Source organism: Gobius niger (assembly GCF_951799975.1).
Source record: "Gobius niger genome assembly, chromosome: 4".
NCBI classification, from domain to species: domain Eukaryota; kingdom Metazoa; phylum Chordata; class Actinopteri; order Gobiiformes; family Gobiidae; genus Gobius; species Gobius niger.
This window is the reverse complement of record NC_136855.1, coordinates 16,842,195-16,863,778: the sequence shown is the minus strand read 5'-3', so window position 1 is coordinate 16,863,778 and position 21,584 is coordinate 16,842,195. Positions and strand designations below refer to the sequence as shown.

Here is a 21,584-nt window from a genome sequence, read left to right as displayed (position 1 = left end):
TTGTTTTTTTTAAACTGACACATTTGTAACTTAATCTTTATCATCAGCAACACCTTTAAAATTACTGATGGTGAAATACACTCACTTCATGCTATCTGACAGGACGACACAAGTTGTAGCAGATGTGTTATGCAATAGGAAGTGGTTTTGAGTCAATACGTTGAAGACTGTTTCTATGAAATGTCAGACCTGCTGGGACTGTTTCTAAAACTACAGTGGAGACTGAACTCTTTTTGACTTTACAAATTGAATTGGTGGTTTTGAGCGACTGATATGGTCCAGTAGGAAAAAAAGATGACCTGTGGAGACTTTCTTCTCTTTTTATCGGTCATCGCTTTGACTGCATGTTCAGGTAGGACGATTACACAGCTTTAATAGTGTATAATTAATCCATGTATTCCAATGGTTGTGTGTAGATCCCCCCCTGCGCTACAGAGCTGTCAGTGGAGAAGTGTTCATGATGCCCTGCGAAGAGTGGTTCAGAGTAGGAAGCCACCGTCACTCAGCGGCCAAGGAGGACTTTGCTCCGTTCAAAGCTGAGACGGCAGACTCAGGGAATTACACGTGCTACATAAGGTAAACAAGCAAACAAACAAACAAATAATGAACTTGTCTGGACTTCATTGTTGTAGAGCAGCAGAGACATTTCTGTATTATTATTATATTTTACACACGCTGCATACTCTCATTTAGATTTGGGGCCCTAATTCTGTAAACTGGATGTTTTAAAAAGTAAATTAGGTGTCATATGCCCACAAAATAGCAAACTTTAGTTATTTGTTAGTTATGTTAAAAAATGCACCGGGCCTTTTGCCATACATGTGCCTTTCTGACAGGTGCATTGTTTTTGCCTATGTACGGACAAGCGCAAAGCCAAAATGTGCCCTTTTTTTCTTGGTTTAGCACCAGACCTTCAATATGCACAGTCCACTGATTATCAGGTGGGGCTGAGGTTGCTGAAGATAAAAAAAGAGAAAAGGATCTCTCTACGGACCTGTGACTCGTACGGCCACTTGTGGTTAATCTCTAATAAAGCTTATATTAAACATCCAAATCCCCGCGGATCAGGAGAGTTTGGCGGGATTTTCTTCTGCAGGTTGATAACAAAACCATGGAATGCTCGAGCCCTGAAGAGAACAGAGAGACACTGGAAATTGGAGTAGAAGGGACAATCACATGTCCCGGACACGACTGCAGCTCCGGCACCCCCACTGTCTGGTACAAGGTAATGCTCCATGATAACACTAAATAGTTTGAATAAATAAATAAAAAATGGAGCAGGACTGTGGCACACTGTTTAAAACAGTTGGAGGAAGGAGGAGAGAGATAGAGAGAGAGAGAGAGATAGAGAGAGAGAGTGCACATACAGGTGCTCGTCACGTAATTAGAAATTCACGAAAAAGTTGATTTATTACAGTAATTCCATTCAAAAAGTGAAACTTTTATAATGTATATATTCATTCCACACAGACTGATATATTCCAAATGTTTATTGTTTTTCATTTTGATTTTGATTTTGGTTTAAAACTGAAAACTAATGAAAACCCCAAATCACTATCTCAGAAAATCAGAATATTGTGAAAAGGTTCAATATTGAAGATAATTGACTAAAAATAACAGCAAAGGCCTTAAAATGGTCTCTCAGTAGTTCTGTCGGCTACACAATTATGGGGCAGACTGCTGACACATGTGACACATGTCCAAAAGACGACCATTTACTTGTCGCACAAGGAGGGCATGACACAAAGGTCATTGCTCAAGAGGCTGGCTGTTCACAGAGCTCTGTGTCCAAGCACATTAGTAGAGAGGCGAAGTAAGAGGCAAGTAATACTAGAATAATATTCTTAGATGCTGAATTTGGGATTTTCATTAGTTTTCAGCTATAAACATCAAAATAAAAGAAATAAACACTTGAAATATATCAGTCTGTGTATAATGAATGGATATAAAATACAACTTTCACTTTTTGAATGGAATAACTGAATTAAAATCAACTTTTTCATGATAGAACATGATGTTCTAACGACGAGCGCCTGAATATGAATGGCCTGAACAGGGATTGGCTGAGTGACAGAGGTATTAGGCTGTGATTGGCTGACAGTGATAAGATGAGCGAAAGATGAGCAATGTAGGCCTGTACAATTATCTTTACCATGTCTGTTTTCACGAGAGGGAATGCAAATGATGCCATTGCATCAGCAAGGCAACAGAAGAGTGGCTACTCTGCACACTGAGTGTTTGATTTGACACTCCTGGAGATTTAAGGGCTGTGTTTGGAATGACAATGATGAATGTGCATCCTCTCATTGCAGGACAGGATTTTAGGAAAATGTGCAGTTGTTCCAGCTGTAATAATCATTTTATCCTTTTGTTTTTGTTGCAACAGGGAAACAAGAGCGTGAATGAACTGAAAAAGCGGGGTATATCTGTCATTGAAGGACGGCTACGACTCCACACAGTGAACAAACATGACAACGCTGTGTTTTTCTGTGACCGAGTGCTGAGCGAGCAAGGGGTTAACTGGACCATGAGGAGATCTGTCACTGTCAAGGCTTTAATAAGTAACGTCTAATGTTTATTAATAATATGTGTCTCTTTATTATATTTATTGATTTATTTTTTAATATTTTTGTTCTGATCGTGGCTTGATGCATCCGCTACTGGAAAACCACTGATCTAGTTACTGAAGTTGATTGACTGGCCTCCACCACTGCTCTTCATGGGCTTTTACAATAGAGAGTCAAAGAAATGTAAACAGAGCTACATTAGACTAAATGGTATATGGTTTCAACTTACTATCTTCATTAGGCCCATCAAGTACCAGTCACTCATTCATTCTCTCATTCATACACAAATGTACGCAGACATTGGAGACAAGGAGGGTGACGTGTCTTGCCCAAGGACACAACGACAGTGGGCACTTTCAGGAGCTCTACCAACTGCGCCACTGTCACCCTCATCTAGTCACAATATTTAGACAAATTTGAAAATCCAAGAAGATGTAGTGTTTATTTCAATAATGTAGATACCATCTGGTTTCCATACAACTTCAACCCTCAGATGATGAATCTACAGCTGTGAAGATTTATGAGCTATATAAAATATATATGTCATTGTTTTTGTTGTCCCCCTGATATTCTGTAAAATCTGTCTCTCCATTGAAAACTTGGAATTATTTTCTGTTTCATTTTTGCATGATTTTGTTTTTTCAATGTTTAAGGAGTTTCTATTACTCTATTACTATTAATCTGAGAATTGTCTGTCATAATGTGTATATGCAGGTCTTGTCAAAAAGCCCCCACGGATTCTGAGTCCACGAGACCACACAGAAGAGGTGGAGCTAGGTATGTCTTTTCAGTGAATGTTAAAATGAGCAAAGTTTGACACATCAACACAGCTGACATAGTTGGTGTTTCCCACAAGATATCAACGTTTTGCGTGTCACTGCCCACTCTGACATCACCAACTTTGGCCCAGAGGGGTCAATTGTCTGAAATCTGAAATCTTGACCTGTAGTTTTTCTGTCAATATAGGCACGGATTATACTTTGAGATGTGAGACGTATTTTCCTCAGGCTGACCCACCGGGAGATGTCCGATGGTTCATGAAAAGCAGTGGCCATTTAGTGAACTTGACAATGGAGAAATTAGAGTAAGTTACTGCCATCTCAGTCACAAAAAGTACTGAATCAAGCATGCGTGTCTGTGTGTGTGTGACATTAATGACAATTGTGTTCCCCGATTTCAGAGTGGATGAACTTGAAAGGGAAATTCGGGCCATCGGAAAAGCCACATTGAAAAAGGTCACTGACCAGGACCTAAACAGGAAATATACATGCATCGCCCAAAATACATCCGGAAATAAAAGGGCCACAATCTTACTCAAGAAGAAAAATATAGGTAACTTTAACTGTTATGACAATGCAAATTTCAAAAGGGTGTCAAGGGTGGGGTGACGGTACACGCCATTCCTGGTGCCACCACACTCAGGCCAAGGTCAAAATCAATATATCACCAAACTATAAGAAATATGTGCTATAAATAAGCATAAACCGTGCCCAAGTTGAATCAGAATGACAAATGCCTATCAATCAATTGCAACAAAGGTAGATTTTGTGTTTCAGCGCACTGGTCATCGCTGGTTGAATATGCTCTGGGGCCGTTGCTGTTGGTGACTTGTCTGACCATTGTTTTACGTGTGAAGTGGCTTGAGATACAGATCATTCTGAAATCCCGCTGGACCTTTGGTAAAACAGATATCGGTGAGATGACACACAGTGAGCCATGCATTGAACATATGACAATCATTGCAAGTATGAGATTAAAAAAATATTGAACTATTCAAGTGTAGACCAGCAGTAGAAGGTTAGGTTAAACTTTATTTTTTGCAGAGGAAGATCTGTCTTGGGCTTGCCATGCGGATGCATTGTACAACATACAACATACAGCAGTGTGAGAGGAGCAGTACAATTCAAAACAATAGGATCATATAATACAATACAATATGACAGTCAGAAGATGTAGTAGGAGGAGTGTGTTTGTTTTGGCACCTTCACTAAGATAGAAATTTACCAGAACTTAATTAAAAAAAAATATATATCTACAGCAACTTCAGACTATCAGAAAAAAGGCAAAAAAACAAACAAAGCAATATTTTGAGAACCACATGTTTGAGTTCTCAACAATTTTAGTCAACACAATTATGTACAAATTACAGAAAATGAATTATAGTAGATAATTCGTTTTTATGGTTGTAAAGTAACACAACTATGTCTAAATTAGGCCATAAAGACTTTGATGTGTTGCTGTCCTACGTGTGGAGGACATCATCCACGGAGCAGATTTCCCCTCCAGTGAGACACAGAAAAGACGGTCAGTTACAACAATCAAAATAAGTGCATGTACATGTTTTTTTTGCTGCGACCTAATTACTAATGTTCATGTATCATTTTAGACAGTGCGTTCCCGTTCAAACTGGACCCTTTGGCGGTGGAGGTCCCATCAAAAAGACCTGAGCTGCTACTGCCCCATGTGTTGGAGGACCAGTGGGGATATCGCCTCTGTCTGATGGAGCGCGACTATCTGCCTGGCGGAGGTCAGATACACAGGATTGTCCTTTAATTGCCAGATATTTGCAACTGCCTTTACAATGGTGCAGGTAGTAGCCTACTGTTGTTGTGTTCTGTAACTGACCCAAAACTGATCATCCTTTGTTGTCCTGCTGGTACAAAGTGGAGTTGTTTCTGAATTGGCTGGTGGTATAAGAGTATTGGCAATTATTTAAAAAGAGAAAAGATGAGATGAGTTGCGTTGCGTTGCGTTCTTCCAAATAAGGGGAGGTGGGGGGCTGGGTTTTATATAAGACCACTCTAGATTGGGCACAGTGTCACATTCTGATCAGAAGAGCTAAGAAGAAGCTTCTTTGAAGAGAAGCGAAACATCCTCAACTAAACCAAACCCAGTCCAGTTGATGATTTAAGCTGCACTATGATATGGTTCAAAATGAAGTCTTACATTTTCTTTTACTGTTAAGCGTCTTTTAAACCTCTCTCTTTAAAAAATAATAATGTTAATAGGCTTAAATTGTAACTTTTTTGTACCAGGTTCCAGCAAATTTCACAGGACACCAATCAAATAGTGAGGTGTTACTGTATCTTAATAGGTGGGGCAGTCAGAAAACTAAATGGCTGTGCAGGACAGGTGATTACCCTAACTGCAACAGAGAGGGCCTCAGGAAGAAGAAGCTTTTATTCATTATACTACCAACATTTATTCTAGTGTTGTACATCTGGCAGCATACACTGAAGAAGTGGCGGATGCTATACAAAGAAGCCAGATGCTGATTTGCCTTCTGTCGCCTGAATACCTCTCGGACAACAACGCCGTGTTCGTGCTAGAATCAGCAGTTCAGGTGACGGAAACAGCAAAAATACACCAACGTCGATTTACTGTGAATAAACACACAATTTCACAGGAAAATGAGAGAAAACAAGTTTTAGATTGTGGTTTTTCACACCTCTGTTTTCACACCTTTTGACAGGCATTGCTGCAGAACTCCGGCATCAAGCTGCAGCTAATATGGACCAACACGGCCCCATGCCCCCTCCTACATTTGGAACCACCGCTTCCTGTTGTCGTTCAGAAAGCTTTAAAGGTGCTTCCAGCTCTGAAATGGACGTCAGCGGCAAACGCTAAATTCTGGAGGAATCTTAGAAAAGCCATGCCACATCAGAGGGTCTCGTCTCTACCCAAGTCTTTCTGAAGGTTTTCTGTGACACCATTGCCCTGGCATTGATAGTAATAACTCAAGGAAATTTCCAAACCATGTGGAAAACACATTCATGAGTAGTAAGTCTTAGTCAGAAGAAGCTCCTGCAGTATTGATGACAAATTGTTGAAGAACATCAAATGCCACCTTGTCAGAAGGCTCTGTATTGTATTTATTGTATCAATAACTGTTTTGTCTTCCTTTAGTAAATTTGTCAAAAGACTGATTCTAATTATGAGGCTTTTATTCCCGTCCGCTCAAGAACTAGCTGGCAAGTTGTCGTGTGCATTATTGTGACCCAGAAAAGGGATACAGAATGTTGTGAAATGTGCTTATAAACCCATTCGTATGAAGAAGTGAGAAGTGGGTTAGTAAAGTTAAAAAAAAGTAAATACAAAAGTAATACAAAGTAAAGAGTATTAAGAGGACATTTACTCAAAAAAAGCACTGTTATTTTTAACTGAAAGACAATGTTTTGTAAGGGGTGGGGAGATAATGTAAGGAACAGGAATCAAAGAAAAGTTGTATTTATTTTAGGGCTGTCAAAATTAATCGTGATTAATTTTATTAATCGAAAAAATAATTAATCGCCATTAATTTAATTTGTGCTTTTCCCATAAATATGAAACTGTGGATTTAGTTAATGAAATGTGCAATCAGTGATCACGTGCTTTCAATGTAAGTGTTGTATGTTGGATAAGTATTAAAAATGCATATAATCATTAGAAAAAAATGTACTGCGATTAATCGCATTAGATTAGTGCGATTAACCGCAATTTTTTTTATTTTTATCTATTGACAGCCTTAATTTATTTTAATCTTTATTTAACCAGGAAAGTCCCAGTGAGATTAGGAATCTCATTTCCAGGGGAGTCCTGGCTCCAGAGGGGAACCTATTGTCCATGTTTTATAGTGGTAGGGGAAACCTGCTGATTCACTGGGAGAACATACAAACTCCACACATAAAAGCCCCGTCCAGGAGGGATCAAACCCAGGACCTTCATGCTGTGAAGCACAAGTGCTAACCACTGCGCTACCGTACCACTCAAATTTTCAACATTTCAAACTTGATGACACAAATTGAATGGTCTCACAGTTTATAATTATAGGGAATCAAACCGCTTTTACATCCAGGAACTACTCATCTCACATTTGTGCAAAGGAAGCAAGGTGAGTGAAGTGTCTTGCTCAAGGACACAATGGCATTGAAAACATATTGGAGCCGGCCTTCGAACCACTACCGCCTTATTGCACGTTATTGTAACAAATAACCTCATAGCCACCGTCACCCCAGTTATTAAGGCTTAAACACACTTAATATGCATCAACATATTCTGGAGAAAACTGATCTAAAAAGAATACGATTTAATATGTGTACTTTCAATATAAAGTAATAACAGATAAAATTTCAGTATTTCATGTTTTGTATTTATAATGTAGACCTTTATAAACATGAAACATACTGAAACAATGATCTCCATAGATCACAGTGCACTTGACTTATAGGCCAGTAGTACAAATGGTCTCAACTTACAATATATAGTGCTTTCCCACCTACATTAAGCCCATTAAGCTTTACAGCAAGAAACCACTCACCATTCACACTCTCATTGATACACCAGCAGACGCTAGGGGCAAGGTGAGATAATGCTCTTCCATCTGTGCCACTACTGCAGCGAGAGATGTCTGTATTTAGTTAAGCATTGGAGCAAAAACTTGCCCCAAGCGAGACACTAACTAGGACTAAGTTCTCATGTGAAAAAGTGGAAACTTTCCTACATTTTTGTAAAAATCTTGGGAGATTTATTGTTGAATTGAACAAAACAAGAAATACATATTGAGCATCAACAAAACCAAAACGTAAAACAATGTAAGAGTTGGCTAAGGCAGTGAAACCAAACCCTTGTCTGAGAGGAATTACAGTGATTAAACTGTACAAATGTCTCTCCCACTATGTACATTTTCACACATACATTACACACACAAAACAAATTATTTGCTATGGATGGTCTTATCAGCCAAAGGACACAAGAACATATAACTCAGTAAATGGACATTTAATAAAGTTGACTTGAACCAGGATAATGGGATACACAAAGCTCTGACTAATATTACCATCTTCACCACAAGATGTCACTGTAGAATCACCTTGTAATGGCTGCTTTGTTGTCAATCAGGATTAACATGGATGTGTCCTTGTACTTTATGTCCAGACAAATATAAGCTTCTGAAATCAGGACAGTCAATGATATCTTGTATAAAAAGAAAATTTTAGTGTTGTTGTGATTTAGTCTTTATCTGAATGAGCCTTCAACTTCCTCTCCCAAAGCTTCTGATTATCAGAGAAACCCTGCTTGCCTTTGTTGAAGGAGTTGGGTCCTGCAGACGTTGGTGTATCTCTGAAATGAAAACAGCTCAGAATTGGTGCCAAAGTTTTAGTTAGTAGACATTTTTCTAAACAAAAACATAGCATAATCATTCTCGCGTTTTTTCTCTCTTCTATATATCAGTTGGGGTTTGAAGTTATTGTTAATGCACTGGTCAAAAGTCTGATCAAAGTGGTTTCGTATTGTTTCTTTATTCTTTTATTAAAACAATATTTAATCAGCCTCCTAACATAATTGCCCGAATCCTACTTTATAGATTATAGATGACAAAGACTGAAGATGTTTTTTTTTTTTAAGTAGTAATAGCCTTCTGATTGTCTGAGGACAGAGTCGGCCTAGAGATGCAGCATTGTTTAGAGAGTAGAATATGCAACAATCTTAATTTGGCAAAAAATAAAGAAATAAAAGGAGGCTGGTGATTCATGACTGTATGTCCTACACTCTTACACCAAAATGATTTGGCACATGAATAAAATGGGTGAGGTCAATAACCTTCCAATGTTCTTCATCCTCATCTTTGCTTCAGGGGGCATTTCCTCTGGTTCGCTCTGCATTCAGACAGAAAGAATGAGTGAATTTGATCAGAGCCTATAATTAGTGTGAATTCTTAGAAGAACACATACATCATCATCCTCGTTGAACACAGATGCAAGCCCTGTCTTTTTAGGTGGGGCTGCAGGTGCAGGCTCTTTGGGTTTCTAGCAAATAGACAGAAACATGAATAAAACCATAAAAACGAAGACATATTTATGTTGATTCAAATCGGGCATCCATTGGCTTACCGTTCCTCCAAGTTTGATGGTTATGGGGTTCCCTTTTTTCCCAATCGGACTGCTCATGTTAAATCCAATTTTGGAGACTTTTGGGGGCGCTGGTGGGTCGGCCGAACCCTCCTCTTCATCCCCAGAGGAGAGATGCTGCGATGTGCGCTTGGCTGCTGTCCCCACAGTGCTACAAGAGACAGGCTTAGTTTTCACTCTGCCTCCCTCCTCCTGCGACCCTGCTGGAGGCGAGACAACTCAACCAGATGAACAACTGTTTTCAGAGAGTTACTCCATAAATAACTGGTATTTTTTTTTACCTGGGGGGATAAATATGATATTGACAGAGAACTGCAGGATAAATGTCTTTCTACGTAAATGTAATTAAGGTGCTGTGTGGAAAATAAGCTCGTAGATGGCATGAGAAAGTTGATGTTGCAGTGCTTGGGTCAGCGTATTTGTATGCTAATGGTTTGTGGACCAGTATGTTTGAGTAAATATTGGTTTACTTCTTCAGTAATGAAATAAAACCATTATTTGCCGTTTCACATAAGACATTGAGTCGTGCGTGTTGTCGTGGTATGTGTGTGTGTGTTAGCATTAGCATTAGTTAGCTTCGTAACATTTCTCCGAGTCCGAGATTGGTAAGCGATTCCTCCATATAAATATGAAATAAACTTTTATAATAAACAATTCTAATGCATTTGAGCATTCAGAACAGATCAAATATCACCTCCGTCGTCTTTGGGACCCCATCTGTTTCGTTTATGATCCGCCATCGCTTCACCGTGAAAAATGCCCTCTTACGCCACTAGTGTTTTTCTGGCGCTGTGGGCTAACCGTGCTTTGTTTTCAACCCACGAAGGATGTGTTAAAGAGCCGCAAGCTAAACCTAGCAGGCTAACAGAGAAAACAAAGCTTCTACCATGAAAACAAGAGGTAAGGGATTTGTTAAACATATGTAGTTTTGCCTTGCTCACATTGCCAGCCACTATTCTCATGAAGAAATTTCTTTAACGAAATAGCGAAATTTGTATTTTTCTGATGGTTTGGAAATATGTCACGTTAACACTACATTTAGCTTAAATTCTGACAGCTGCTTCAACACTGTACAATCTAAAGTTAATTCTTTATGACCTACCAGACCATACGCTTTATATGATCGGCCTGTAATGACATAATGTTGTTAATCTTTTCTGTTTCTATCAGGGTTTTAAAGTTTGGTACATAGCAATGTAGCAGTCACAATGGGACAGACTATGTGCATGTGCTCCCGTGGCTCCATCACAATTGACAACAAGAAATATTACTTTATTCAGAAGCTGGACGAAGGGTGAGCAAGAGTGACACTTTATATGTGTTTCTAGTTGAAACTTAAGCACCAAAAAGCATACCATAAGGCAAATGTATATATGATCTTATAAAGTGTCTTCCTCTGTTTAAAATGTCTGTATTTTCAGGGGATTTAGTTATGTGGATCTGGTAGAGGGTGTAAAGGATGGCCGCTTTTATGCTCTGAAGAGGATTCTGTGTCATGATCGTGAGGGGCGTCATGATGCACAGACAGAAATCGAGATGCACCAAATGTTTAACCATCCCAATGTCTTGGGTTTGGTCGCGCACACCTTCATCGAACGTGCAGGCAAAACGGAGGCCTGGATACTCCTGCCTTACATGAGTGTAAGTCCTACCATAACCTTTCCCAAGTACACTATAATCATAGCTACATTTTACAATAGATTCATGTTGATGTGCTGTTTGCCCGAACAGAAGGGAAGCTTGTGGTCAGTTCTTGAAAAGCTACGAGACAAAAGGAGTTTAATGCCTGAAAAGGATATCCTGCAGATCTTTAGAGGCATCTGTGCAGGGCTGAAGACAATCCATGACCGAGGGTATGCACACAGGTAAATTACGCCTCCGATTGTATTCTGATTTACAGGAGACTTTATCACGGTTACATTTATTTGTAAACTCTTGACATTTATCCCTCTTGCTTTATCTTTCAAAATTTCAGAGACATAAAACCTACCAATGTGCTTCTGGATGAAAACGACAAGCCAGTGTTAATGGATTTGGGGTCAATGAACCGGGCCAGGATAGAAGTAAATACAGCAATAAAAGATTTTTCCCCTGCCCACTCACTTCATGCAGCAGATATAATACATCTGATTCCTTTATGCATTTTAATTATTGCATGTGCATAATTTGTATTATGTCTTCTTTTTATGCAGGTCAGAGGAAGCAGGGAGGCCATGAGCATTCAGGATTGGGCAGCGCAGCGGTGTACTATTTCCTACCGAGCTCCTGAGCTTTTCAATGTTGAGAGCCACTGCATTATTGACGAGCGCACTGATATCTGGGTAAAGCCGATAAATTACTACTAAAGTGTACGTCGTAACTAGTAGTAACTATTGAAGTGTACATACATAGTAATTGTCTTGCCTGGACTTGTATTTCTACAGTCACTCGGCTGTGTGCTGTACTGCATGATGATGCAGGAGGGGCCTTACGACCTCATCTTTCAAAAAGGCGACAGTGTGGCCCTTGCTGTGCAGAATCCAGTGACCATCCCGCAGTCCTGCCGGTCAGTTGCAACAGTTTTTTTTGTACTATCTTTTTAAGGGTAATTTCATGTAACACAAGTGTATATTGTTGCAATTGGTCTGATGAAACTAGTTCAGATTTATTAATAGCTGTATTTTCTGTGTGTAGTTATTCTGAAGGCCTTAAGATCCTGCTGAGCTCCATTATGGTAACGAACCCCCAGGAGAGACCAAATATCAGCTGGGTCCTGGACCAGGTACAAGACCTGCAGAGCCGTAGTCCCAACACTCAAACCAACATCGTCTGACATGGCATGCAGTCTTCTATCACACCTTCACAATGTCTATTATCCTGTATTTTGTGCACACTGTGCACAAAGAATGAACTTTTTTTGTCCAATTTGGCGATTATGGCTGCTGTTCAATGTTTAATTTTCGTTTTTATTAATAAGGAAGATGATGGTACTCTTTATGCCTTGTATGATAGCTTTAGTTTTCTTCTCATTAAGTGCTATTTGTTTTATGAATGGTATTTTGTTACTGATATATTCCTTATTCTATGAAAGTCTTTGCATCTTTATCATTCATTTAAAGTAAACTACAACATAAAGTTAATGGAAGCTTTCTCGTTTAAGATTATGGTTTCAAACCACGGTTTTTATTTTAGATTGCCACTTTTCTTCTTACATGCAATGCTGCTTTTAAACACACGGTGGTGCTACATCATCAACATTTTCTTGTTTGCTTTTCACTCTAAGGATGCAATTGTCATTGTCGATTCAGTAAAATGGTTGGTATCTTTGTGTTGTTTAAATAGGACCACCGTTATAGTTGTGGCAATTTTGCAATAATGTCACAGACCAACTTTTGCAATTTACATAGGAATCATGACAGGACTAGTTATTAGAATCTATTTCCTTAAGCCTTTGCAATACACAATTTATTTGTATTGTGTTTTCTTTTGTTTTTGTCTTTTTTTTTTACTTCTTTATTCCAATATATTTAAATATTGTTTTGTGGTTTAATATTCTCAGGTTTCACTTGGTAGTATGATCATTTGGGGCATTTAATTTATGATTTTGTGAGAGGGACCTACATGGACCTTGAAACACGCCTGGCGGTTAATTTGTACATATGACTGTTGCAAATATAGCTGACTCTTAGTAATATAATTCTTTATCCTTTAGATATGTCACTTGACCTTGTTGTGTTCTTGTTGCTAAATTTGCTCTCATCCTGATCATAAATTAAACCTTTGCAATTGAAGTGTACTGAATCAGTTTCAAGTAACAACAAAATTAAATCTGATGTTGATGACCTCACTACATTGTATTGACATAGAATTTAATTGCAGATGTATATTGTTAAAAATCAGGAACTTTGGTGCGGTTTCAAATGTGCACCGACTCAGTAGGCCTTTTTCGTAATGGAAAAGAATGAGCATTTGTGGATTGTCCTTTGGGATGTTTCTCTGAAAATAGTATCTGAGAGTATGACATGATTATGTTTTATCAAGTACACAGCCTATACTTTATACCCGCGCACTGTGAAATGAGTCAGACGGCTTTATGACATCTTAGGAATTGTTTGCAAGATGTCTTGGGATGAAATATTAATAACAGGTCACATTCACATGTTCTAGAATTGGATGATGTCATAATTTCAGAAGGGCAGAGACCAATACAACACTATGGTAGAGAAACTGTTTTTTTGAAAGAAAGCTCTAAAAACAAAATCGACAAATGTTCAAATGGATTTAATCTTGTGACTGAAAGTCCTTTCTACTGACCAGCACCGCGCTAATGTTTTGAATATTGTCACCGCTCTTAGACGCCTTTATGAGAAAATAATTGGACAATTGTTTTTGTTTCATTTGTAACGTCCCAGTAATTAGATATAAGCCAAATAAAAAAAAATCTGTATTTTGAAAGTTACCAAATTTAAACCATAGGCTCTTTATAATGTCGTGATGTGTATGCAACCTATATGGAAGCTGGGCAGGGTAAAACAACACTAAATACTTACCTCCTTCCATGTTCATTGTATCAACTTTAGTCAGTTATATGAAATATAACTTCAAAGGTTAGTTTAGTCAGACACTAGGATTAGACTTGTTGAATTAGTTTGCCTTTAGTGTCTGACTAAATGAACCTTGAAAGTTATAGCCTACAAGTAACACAAGGACACATAATGTTAATACACTTAATATATTAAATACATGTAAAACATATTTAGTATTACAAAAAGTAAGGTTTGGCATATTCTGTGAATACTTAAGCAATATAATTGTTTTTGGCTGTGCACAGTGGATCAATCCAACCTTACTGCAGTCAATTTTAGACCTTTAAGTTACCACATCAGCTACAATAGAGCCATTTGCTTCTTCTTGCTTGGAGATGTAAAGTAGCTAAACCAAGGGCCCTCCTCCCATCACCATGCAGTCACAGTGCTCAAATACATACACACTTTAGCTCTCAAACCATAAACCATCTGGAAGGTTTATCGATTTGGCAATGAATCAATTAGTGAATTATTTAATTAGCAAAGCATTATAGGTCAGCGCTGAATGGCTGCCTCTCTCTGCCGTACCCCTGGGTTTCTCTCTAAATCATTGCACAGATATGTTTGTGTGGCGCTGAAAACTTTTTAGACGTGATTTGAGGTAAGCCTTGTAAATCCGGCTTGTAAAGTTTCCATAGTTTGACAATGGAGCTCCGCAGCTTTAAAGTTTATGTGAAATGGGCTGAACTTTCGCCGTCCGTCAAAACTGAATTAGACACTGGGAAATATTAACATTACATCTGGTCTCTTTTGTGGATGAGTTACGACTTGTGCTTTTTCCAGTGGTGCTTGTTAATTCATGGGAGTGTTTGGGTTAAAATGCTTAATGGCTTCATTAAAGGGGATTGGCGTAATCAGTAAAGGTATTGCTTTAATTACTGGCTCGGTTCCAGGCCTATCCGTCCTGTTTTGAGATCTGCAACCCGCCCTGTCCACGCGCCACGCTAATTTAATTAAGTGTACAAAATGCTACACCCTAACGTCACCCTTGGGGGCAATTATAGAGCGTGAGATTGAAGGATCTCCACCAGGCCTGTTTTACTCACTGGCAGGAGATTGCCTGTGTCAGTTAGCTGATTGCATTGATTATATTGATTTGTAACAGCTTTTCGGGTAATTTCATCTGCAAAGGTGAGAGCAACATGTTGGCCCAAAGACTTTTTTATTTATTCTCTCTTTATTTAGACTCGGGACTCTTTTGCCAAGTGATTAGATGAAATGGAGCTCCACAATAAGTCTTTTGAAGTGGGAGTTGGGGAGAGAGGATCAATAGACTTTATTTGCAGAGTAAGAAGGTCACAAAGTTTGTAGTTATGACTTTTGTTGTTTTCTTTTAAGATATCAAAAGTGCTTTGATGCAAGGCAGTTTGGATGGAGTTCTCAAGATTCAACACAAATCAAGCGTTTTACTCTTCAAAACAAAAGCGTGAGTTGGTTAAGACGGCATAGTTTGGCCAAATAAAAGTTGCCACTATCTACTGAGAATGCTTCAAAATACCTCAACAAGGAAAAGTGTACAATAATGTTGCTTATTTGATCTGATTATTAGGATTTGTTTTGTTATATAAGGGCATTTAAGGTTAAGGGTTTGTGGGCAACTGCTGTCCCCATAAGGCAACTTATCCTCTGTATTTGACTTCAGAAGCTGGGCATCTGCTCTTAACCCCTCCAGGTACAGGGAGAACCTGCAAACACAGAAAGGCTCCTACAATCTGGGACTCGAACCTGAGAGAATAAGAGAATTAATCCGGTACACATGGTGATGCAATGTAAAGTCTGAAATGTTGTATATGTATTTATTTGCATCTTCTCTGCGTTGTGCAAATAATTACATCAAATATAAATGTAAGCGTTTTCAGAGGATTTCAGACTTTGCATGACATGATCATCATCGTGTCCTCATGTGAGTAGTGCTGAATAGAACTGAATTGATCTCCATAGAAGAAAAAAGAAAGAAACATGTGTTATGTTGTCTGGAGTTTCCTGAACACTCAAAGACATTGCATTTCACACTCCATAGTTGATGCTGACAGCTATTTCAGCCACAACTGCTCTGGGATAAACTAAGGGAAGCTAGACCGCTAATCTACGCCATCAGCCCCTCTGACCACAAACCACTTACACACTGCATTCATACACGGACGAGGTGGGACAGTCTGCACCTGCGAGAGCAAGGATCAGTGCATAATCAGCACTGAGGCATAATGGCACTGACTCTTTGTTAATTACAGAAGTATGCAGTGTTTGTCAGTGCTTTATTGCTACTATTGTGCCATTTCAAAGAAAGACCTGAAACTGTTTAGGCAAATGTTTTGTCACTTTGGACTGAACAGTCTAAAATGACTAAACAAGGATAGCTTAAATATCCCATTTGTCATTGACTAGCCTTCTGTAACTGATTTGACCCTCTGCCCTGTCCCGTTTGTGGACAACGGCGCTAATAGTTGGATGAGAGTTCATCAGCGCTGATAAAGAGGAGCAGATGACAAGATAATCCAGAGGTGGCACACTCATTAACGCAGACAACAGAGGAGCAAATTAGCTGATTAAACAAGTGCTGCAGCCAATAGCAGGTGTCCTCCAGTGAGGGCCACGCTGAGTTATGGGCGAGGGGGGTGGAGGAAGTGTTTATGTCGCCTGCCAGGAGAGTTGTCAGTGAATGAGTGAAGTGTCTTCATCAATTTGGAGCCATTACCATGTCAAAGGGAGCGGCTGGAGTACAAACGGGGGGGAGGAGAGAGGCGCGCGCTCCATCTGCATACAAGTCTATTCATTTGCCTCCGCGCCAGGCCCCTCCCCTGCCGTCCCGTTTACCGTAAGGCCCTTTAATTTTCCTGAAATAGGGCCGTGACAGTGGTGTCATGCTGATGAGGAGAGTGGCAGCCTGTCACATCTCATCTATCTCCGCTCTGCTCCTCCTCCCTCCCCGCGTTTTATTTTTCTTCCTGGGCTTTTTCCCCTAAATAAACACTCCGGGCCCTATCTGTCGCGCTGTTTGTTGGCACAGAGCCGTGATTGACGCTGGAAAAGGGCAAAAGTAATAAGCGGGAGATGTTTTTTATTTCACCTGCATCGGTCGTTATTGCACTCTTTATCATCTGACCCGGCTCAATTATGCCAATTGGCAAATGCAGTGACACAGTGAAGTTATGAGGACGGTAAAATGAAACGGCTACAAAAAAAAATGGTGGGTCACAGCGGCGGGTTTTGTAAACAGAAGAAATGGCTTTTCTTTAGTGGAAAACACCACATTAGGATGTATTACTGGACACAGAAAAGGACAACGATTTAAAATGTTAGTGATGTCATTTCCACCTGTCACTCACGCTCCACTGCAATAAAACGTGTCCCATTACAGAGATGAGGTGTTGTGGTGACCCCCATATGCTCGTGCTGTTTGGAGCTTTATGTAAATTGGACACAAATCTAGTAAATGACACTGGTTTAAAATCTTGTATCTAAGCTCCGAATCCCAATAAAGTAAGTTTGTTAAATGACTAAAGTCAACACAGAGATGCATCATTTTGTGAAGCCAGACAACCCCAAACTGTATCGTACCAGATGTTCACTTTGTGTTGTTTACTGTGTGTGAAGCAAAAGGAATCAGATCCATGCTATGGCCTCTCCATGCAAGATAGAAACAATAATTGGAGGTGGCACAAAAAAGAAGAAATGAGAATAGGCAAGTTAAGGGACAGTTTAGGGAGCACAAGGAGCATCAGCTCATATAAAGTTTTATGTCTAAAGAAATGCCATTGCAATTGCTTACTTTCTTGATTACTGCTTACTGGTCTGTTTTAACTACACACGGGAGAGGACTTTTAGAGGACATAGTCTTTGTCAGCACTGTTGTCTAGATCTAATCCAAACAGCATCTCTTCCTGGTATCTTCGCAAATTGAAATCTATTCTCTGACAATGAATAAAACAGTGTAATCTTGAATGCTTTGGTGTTATGTTATTGCCCCGTGAATATGAGGGCACGTCTGGGTGGAGCGACTTGACCTCCCCATGATTGGTGCTTGTCCCGCCTCTCGGTTCCTCTCAGGCTGAAAAGACTTAATTTGGTCTCTGAAAATCATCTCGCTCCCTGGTTTTTCCCTCACCCTCTCCCCCTTCACGGGTGTCTCACTTTTATGATTCAAATATGATTTAAATAAAAAGGCCACAGGCTGGTGACACGACAACAGAGACTCAAATGAGATGTAATATCTCACGTCGCACAGGGTTCCTGTGTCCATATATAGGCCCCTGTAATACATATCATAGAATAGAAGTGTTTTCCAAATGATCAGCGCCATAAGCGGCTGAGGTTTTGAGATCAGACAGACAGACAGACAGACAGACAGAATAGATAGATAGATAGATAGATAGATAGATAGATAGATAGATAGATAGATAGATAGATAGAGAAAGACAGAAAGAAAGAAAGAAAGAAAGAAAGAAAGAAAGAAAGAAAGAAAGAAAGAAAGAAAGAAAGAAAGAAAGAAAGAAAGAAAGAAAGAAAGAAAGAAAGAAAGAAAGAAAGAAAGAAAGAAAGAAAGAAAGAAAGAAAGAAAGAAAGAAAGAAAGAAAGAAAGAAAGAAACTTTATTAATCCTGAAGGGAATTGCAGTATTGTCGACGGCTCTCATTCACACAGCACAATAAATAAATTACAAAAATACACTAAAAATAGCACAAATTAAAAAAAAACAATACATTGATTCAAATCAAATCTCTTGGCTAAGAAAGAGAGTTATTATGTGCTCAGTTTTGTTCCTATAACATAATGTGATAATCCACTAAAGGACCACATTAGTTAGATTTGAGAACATTGTTCCTCATTGTTAACATTATAGGGTTATAGCTAATCATCGATATCTTGAGTCTTCATGTAAATCCACCACAAAGCAATTTAGCTCAGTCTGACATCGACTCTTGCCCTCCTGAACTCCTTCCTCAAACATCAAACTGCTTTCGCCGTGGGAGCACAATGACTTCAAATGCGCCGCGGGCCCTTGTCATTCACTACAAAGACGCACTTTATCAAATGTCTGTAAAGCTGACAGCCAACAGCAGTTTACAGAAACATTAAAGAACTTATCAGCAATTACAGGCATATTTTTCAATCATTACCACAGCACAGAGACAACGGGCCGGTCATAAAACCAGCTCAGGTATGCCGCCTATGTGCACATTCAGCGCAATGGAGCGCTTATCCTGCGGGTTTGTTTAACCCGCTGATAAGACCCTCTGTACTGTAACGGTAAGAATGGCCTTTTGCAGGGAATGTGAATACACATGTAAGGGAGAAGGCATAAAATCATCAGGGCACAATATCTCGCAAAAAATATTGTATTGCAATATCCGTATCACAAGAAGCCACAACATTTAGCAAAATCATCTGACTGAGATTGACAAATTTATGCAAACTCAGCCTACACAATTTGCTGGAAAACAAATTACTTCGCTACAATTTGTTTTTAAATTGACTGAGACATACCGTGTTGTAATGGTTAAAGTAAAATATTGTAATAATATTGTCATTGCAATATTTCACACACCCATATTGTGTATCAAAGTTTTTTTCAATATCATGCAGCCCTAAAAAGCGTTTTCTAGTTTGGGCTTCCAATGGTAAGCCGCCATATATCTCAGTGCTGAGTGCTGTATCATTTATACATTTATAATAATAATATAATAATGGCTTATATTGGTAAGCTCCTATTGTAGCTTACCATATAGGACAGACAGTGTGGGGCCTGAGAATTGTGTGTGGAATGGAAAAAAATTATAAAAAAAACCATCAAACCCAGAACCGTCTTTCAGTGAGGCAAGTGTGTCACATCTATTCCAGAACCATTGAAATCTGATATCTAGCAAACAAGCCACTCTTTCATTCTTCCCGTCCTTAGACTTTGCATGTCCTGTTTTACTTTTCATTCACTGTCACCCTGATGTGGTTTTACCGTTATAAAACATAATCTTTATTGCTCCAGAATTCCTTCCTTCAGAGACTATTTTTAGCTTGTGCCGTGTCCAGGGCCAGCGGCTGGAGTTTTCCCACTGGACCCCATCATTAGCGCTGACCACAGATGTGATAAATGAACGTGCAGCACAATGATCTGTCTGTACACACCGAAAACAAGCCCAGCGTGCCTCTGGTAATTAGACTAATTCCCACAGCGTTAGCAGCCGTCGATAAATCAACCTGCCTTTCCACCAGGCCTTGAGCCCAAAATTAATGTTTTGCCATTAAAGAGATAAAAGTAATTTGCTTGAGTTTTACTTCTCTTCCCCCTGTCATTGGAACAGGGCCATACGACACAGGTGCATGTGGACATAATGCCTCATATGTCTATGTCATAGGGCTTGAAAATTATCTTTCTGCTGCTCCTAAGCCTGGATAAATGAGGTGCATGAAGAAAGGGATTCAACGTAAACTAATGTTAAATCAAAGTGCAAATATAGAGATATACAAGTGTGGACGCCGAAATGTGACCCCTGTCCACTTAATCAAACCAACAACTAAAACTACCTAAAAAAGTATTTTCAGTTGCCTGGGTTAAACCGTACTGAGCTTTTGGTGGAAAAATATAATTTAAAAAAGTTAATAATTCTATTTTAAAAGCTTGAATGAAGCTCGTCTACTTAGCGACAACTCATTACCATAAATCACATATTGCACCATAAAACAAACCCCCCAAACTGTCAATTGAAAATGAAAATAAAAAATAAGCATATACAAGAAAAGTCATGGCAGAATTTGACATGAAAACTGAAGTACTGCTAATGAGATAATAATTAACTGAATATAATATAACAATATAACAATTAAACAATTATTATATAAGTATTTAATTACAGATGACCACTCGTTGCTATGTGTATTTGTTTAAATGATAATGTCTGTTGCCATATAATCTCAGACGATGAATTGCTCTGTTGTATCTCACTGATCAATGCCACTTTAATAACACAGCAGCGTTTGATAAACTGGCCTCGGAAACGGGGCAAACAGACAGCGCAGGTACAGAGTCTCATTTGGGGAATTCCACCTCTCGCACCTCCCCCTTCTCCCTCACCTGTCCCGCTCCCACCTGTTTACTTTTTCCACTGGGGGAAACAAAAGCCGTCTTTGAACACAATCTACAGCAGCGAGAGTTTATGACCATTTAATAGGTTCTTCCATTTAACGGCCGCAGGTTTTACTGTCCCATACAAGGGGCCCATTGTCCACAGGTAGAGGCATGAAAGATAAAGGTAGCTTATCACAGACAACAAGGATCATTACTTTCACCCTACTATCTTACTGTCCCTCTCTAGCACACATTATCTGCCCACTTACGAGATACTCCGACCATCAAGGGCTTTGAAGAGTCCCGACATTTAAAGCAAATTGACTCTTTGTACTGGCAAAGAGGGCTTTGTTTTACGCCTCTGGAAAGGTTCACACGCTCTGGCTATTATAAATCACCTTTTTCCTGTGTAAGGTCTCATTTGTGAAGTTTAAAGGTTGCAAGTATAACACCAGCTACAATGTATTCCTCTTATTTTTTTAGCATTCGTATTAAAGTACAGTCCT

At 39.2% G+C, this 21,584-nt stretch overlaps 3 protein-coding genes across 6 annotated transcripts; 2 read left to right on the top strand and 1 right to left on the bottom strand.

The window, feature by feature from the left end:
• The first annotated feature begins 212 nt into the window (after positions 1–212).
• LOC306962227 (interleukin-18 receptor accessory protein-like) lies at positions 213–6,380 on the top strand. Its single transcript, XM_079555315.1, has 12 exons — positions 213–352; positions 417–576; positions 1,069–1,225; positions 2,387–2,561; positions 3,282–3,344; positions 3,534–3,651; positions 3,748–3,899; positions 4,124–4,261; positions 4,782–4,871; positions 4,954–5,094; positions 5,795–5,910; positions 6,040–6,380. Exons 1-12 carry the CDS (start codon positions 295–297, stop codon positions 6,259–6,261), a joined length of 1,590 nt encoding a protein of 529 aa, XP_079411441.1. The 5' UTR covers positions 213–294; the 3' UTR covers positions 6,262–6,380.
• Positions 6,381–8,073: 1,693 nt separating this feature from the next.
• On the bottom strand, positions 8,074–10,238 carry pcnp (PEST proteolytic signal containing nuclear protein). 3 transcript variants are annotated; one of them, XM_079555713.1, is made up of 5 exons: positions 10,149–10,217; positions 9,437–9,654; positions 9,278–9,352; positions 9,147–9,202; positions 8,074–8,666 (listed from the first exon to the last, which is right to left on the bottom strand). In XM_079555713.1, exons 1-5 carry the CDS (start codon positions 10,192–10,194, stop codon positions 8,555–8,557), a joined length of 507 nt encoding a protein of 168 aa, XP_079411839.1. In that variant the 5' UTR covers positions 10,195–10,217; the 3' UTR covers positions 8,074–8,554. The 3 variants fall into 3 exon arrangements, with proteins under 3 accessions (XP_079411839.1, XP_079411838.1, XP_079411840.1); XM_079555712.1 differs by having other exon boundaries at positions 8,075–8,666; positions 9,437–9,657; positions 10,149–10,238; XM_079555714.1 differs by having other exon boundaries at positions 8,075–8,666; positions 9,437–9,605; positions 10,149–10,216.
• On the top strand, positions 9,542–13,200 carry stk16 (serine/threonine kinase 16). Of its 2 annotated transcripts, XM_079555710.1 has the most exons (9): positions 9,542–9,721; positions 10,281–10,354; positions 10,625–10,748; positions 10,876–11,095; positions 11,186–11,319; positions 11,430–11,517; positions 11,647–11,775; positions 11,878–11,999; positions 12,128–13,200. In XM_079555710.1, the coding sequence occupies exons 3-9, from the start codon at positions 10,663–10,665 to the stop codon at positions 12,264–12,266; spliced, it is 918 nt and encodes a 305-aa protein (XP_079411836.1). In that variant the 5' UTR covers positions 9,542–9,721; positions 10,281–10,354; positions 10,625–10,662; the 3' UTR covers positions 12,267–13,200. The 2 variants fall into 2 exon arrangements, with proteins under 2 accessions (XP_079411836.1, XP_079411837.1); XM_079555711.1 differs by lacking the exon at positions 10,281–10,354 and having other exon boundaries at positions 9,550–9,721.
• The last annotated feature ends 8,384 nt before the right edge of the window (positions 13,201–21,584 follow it).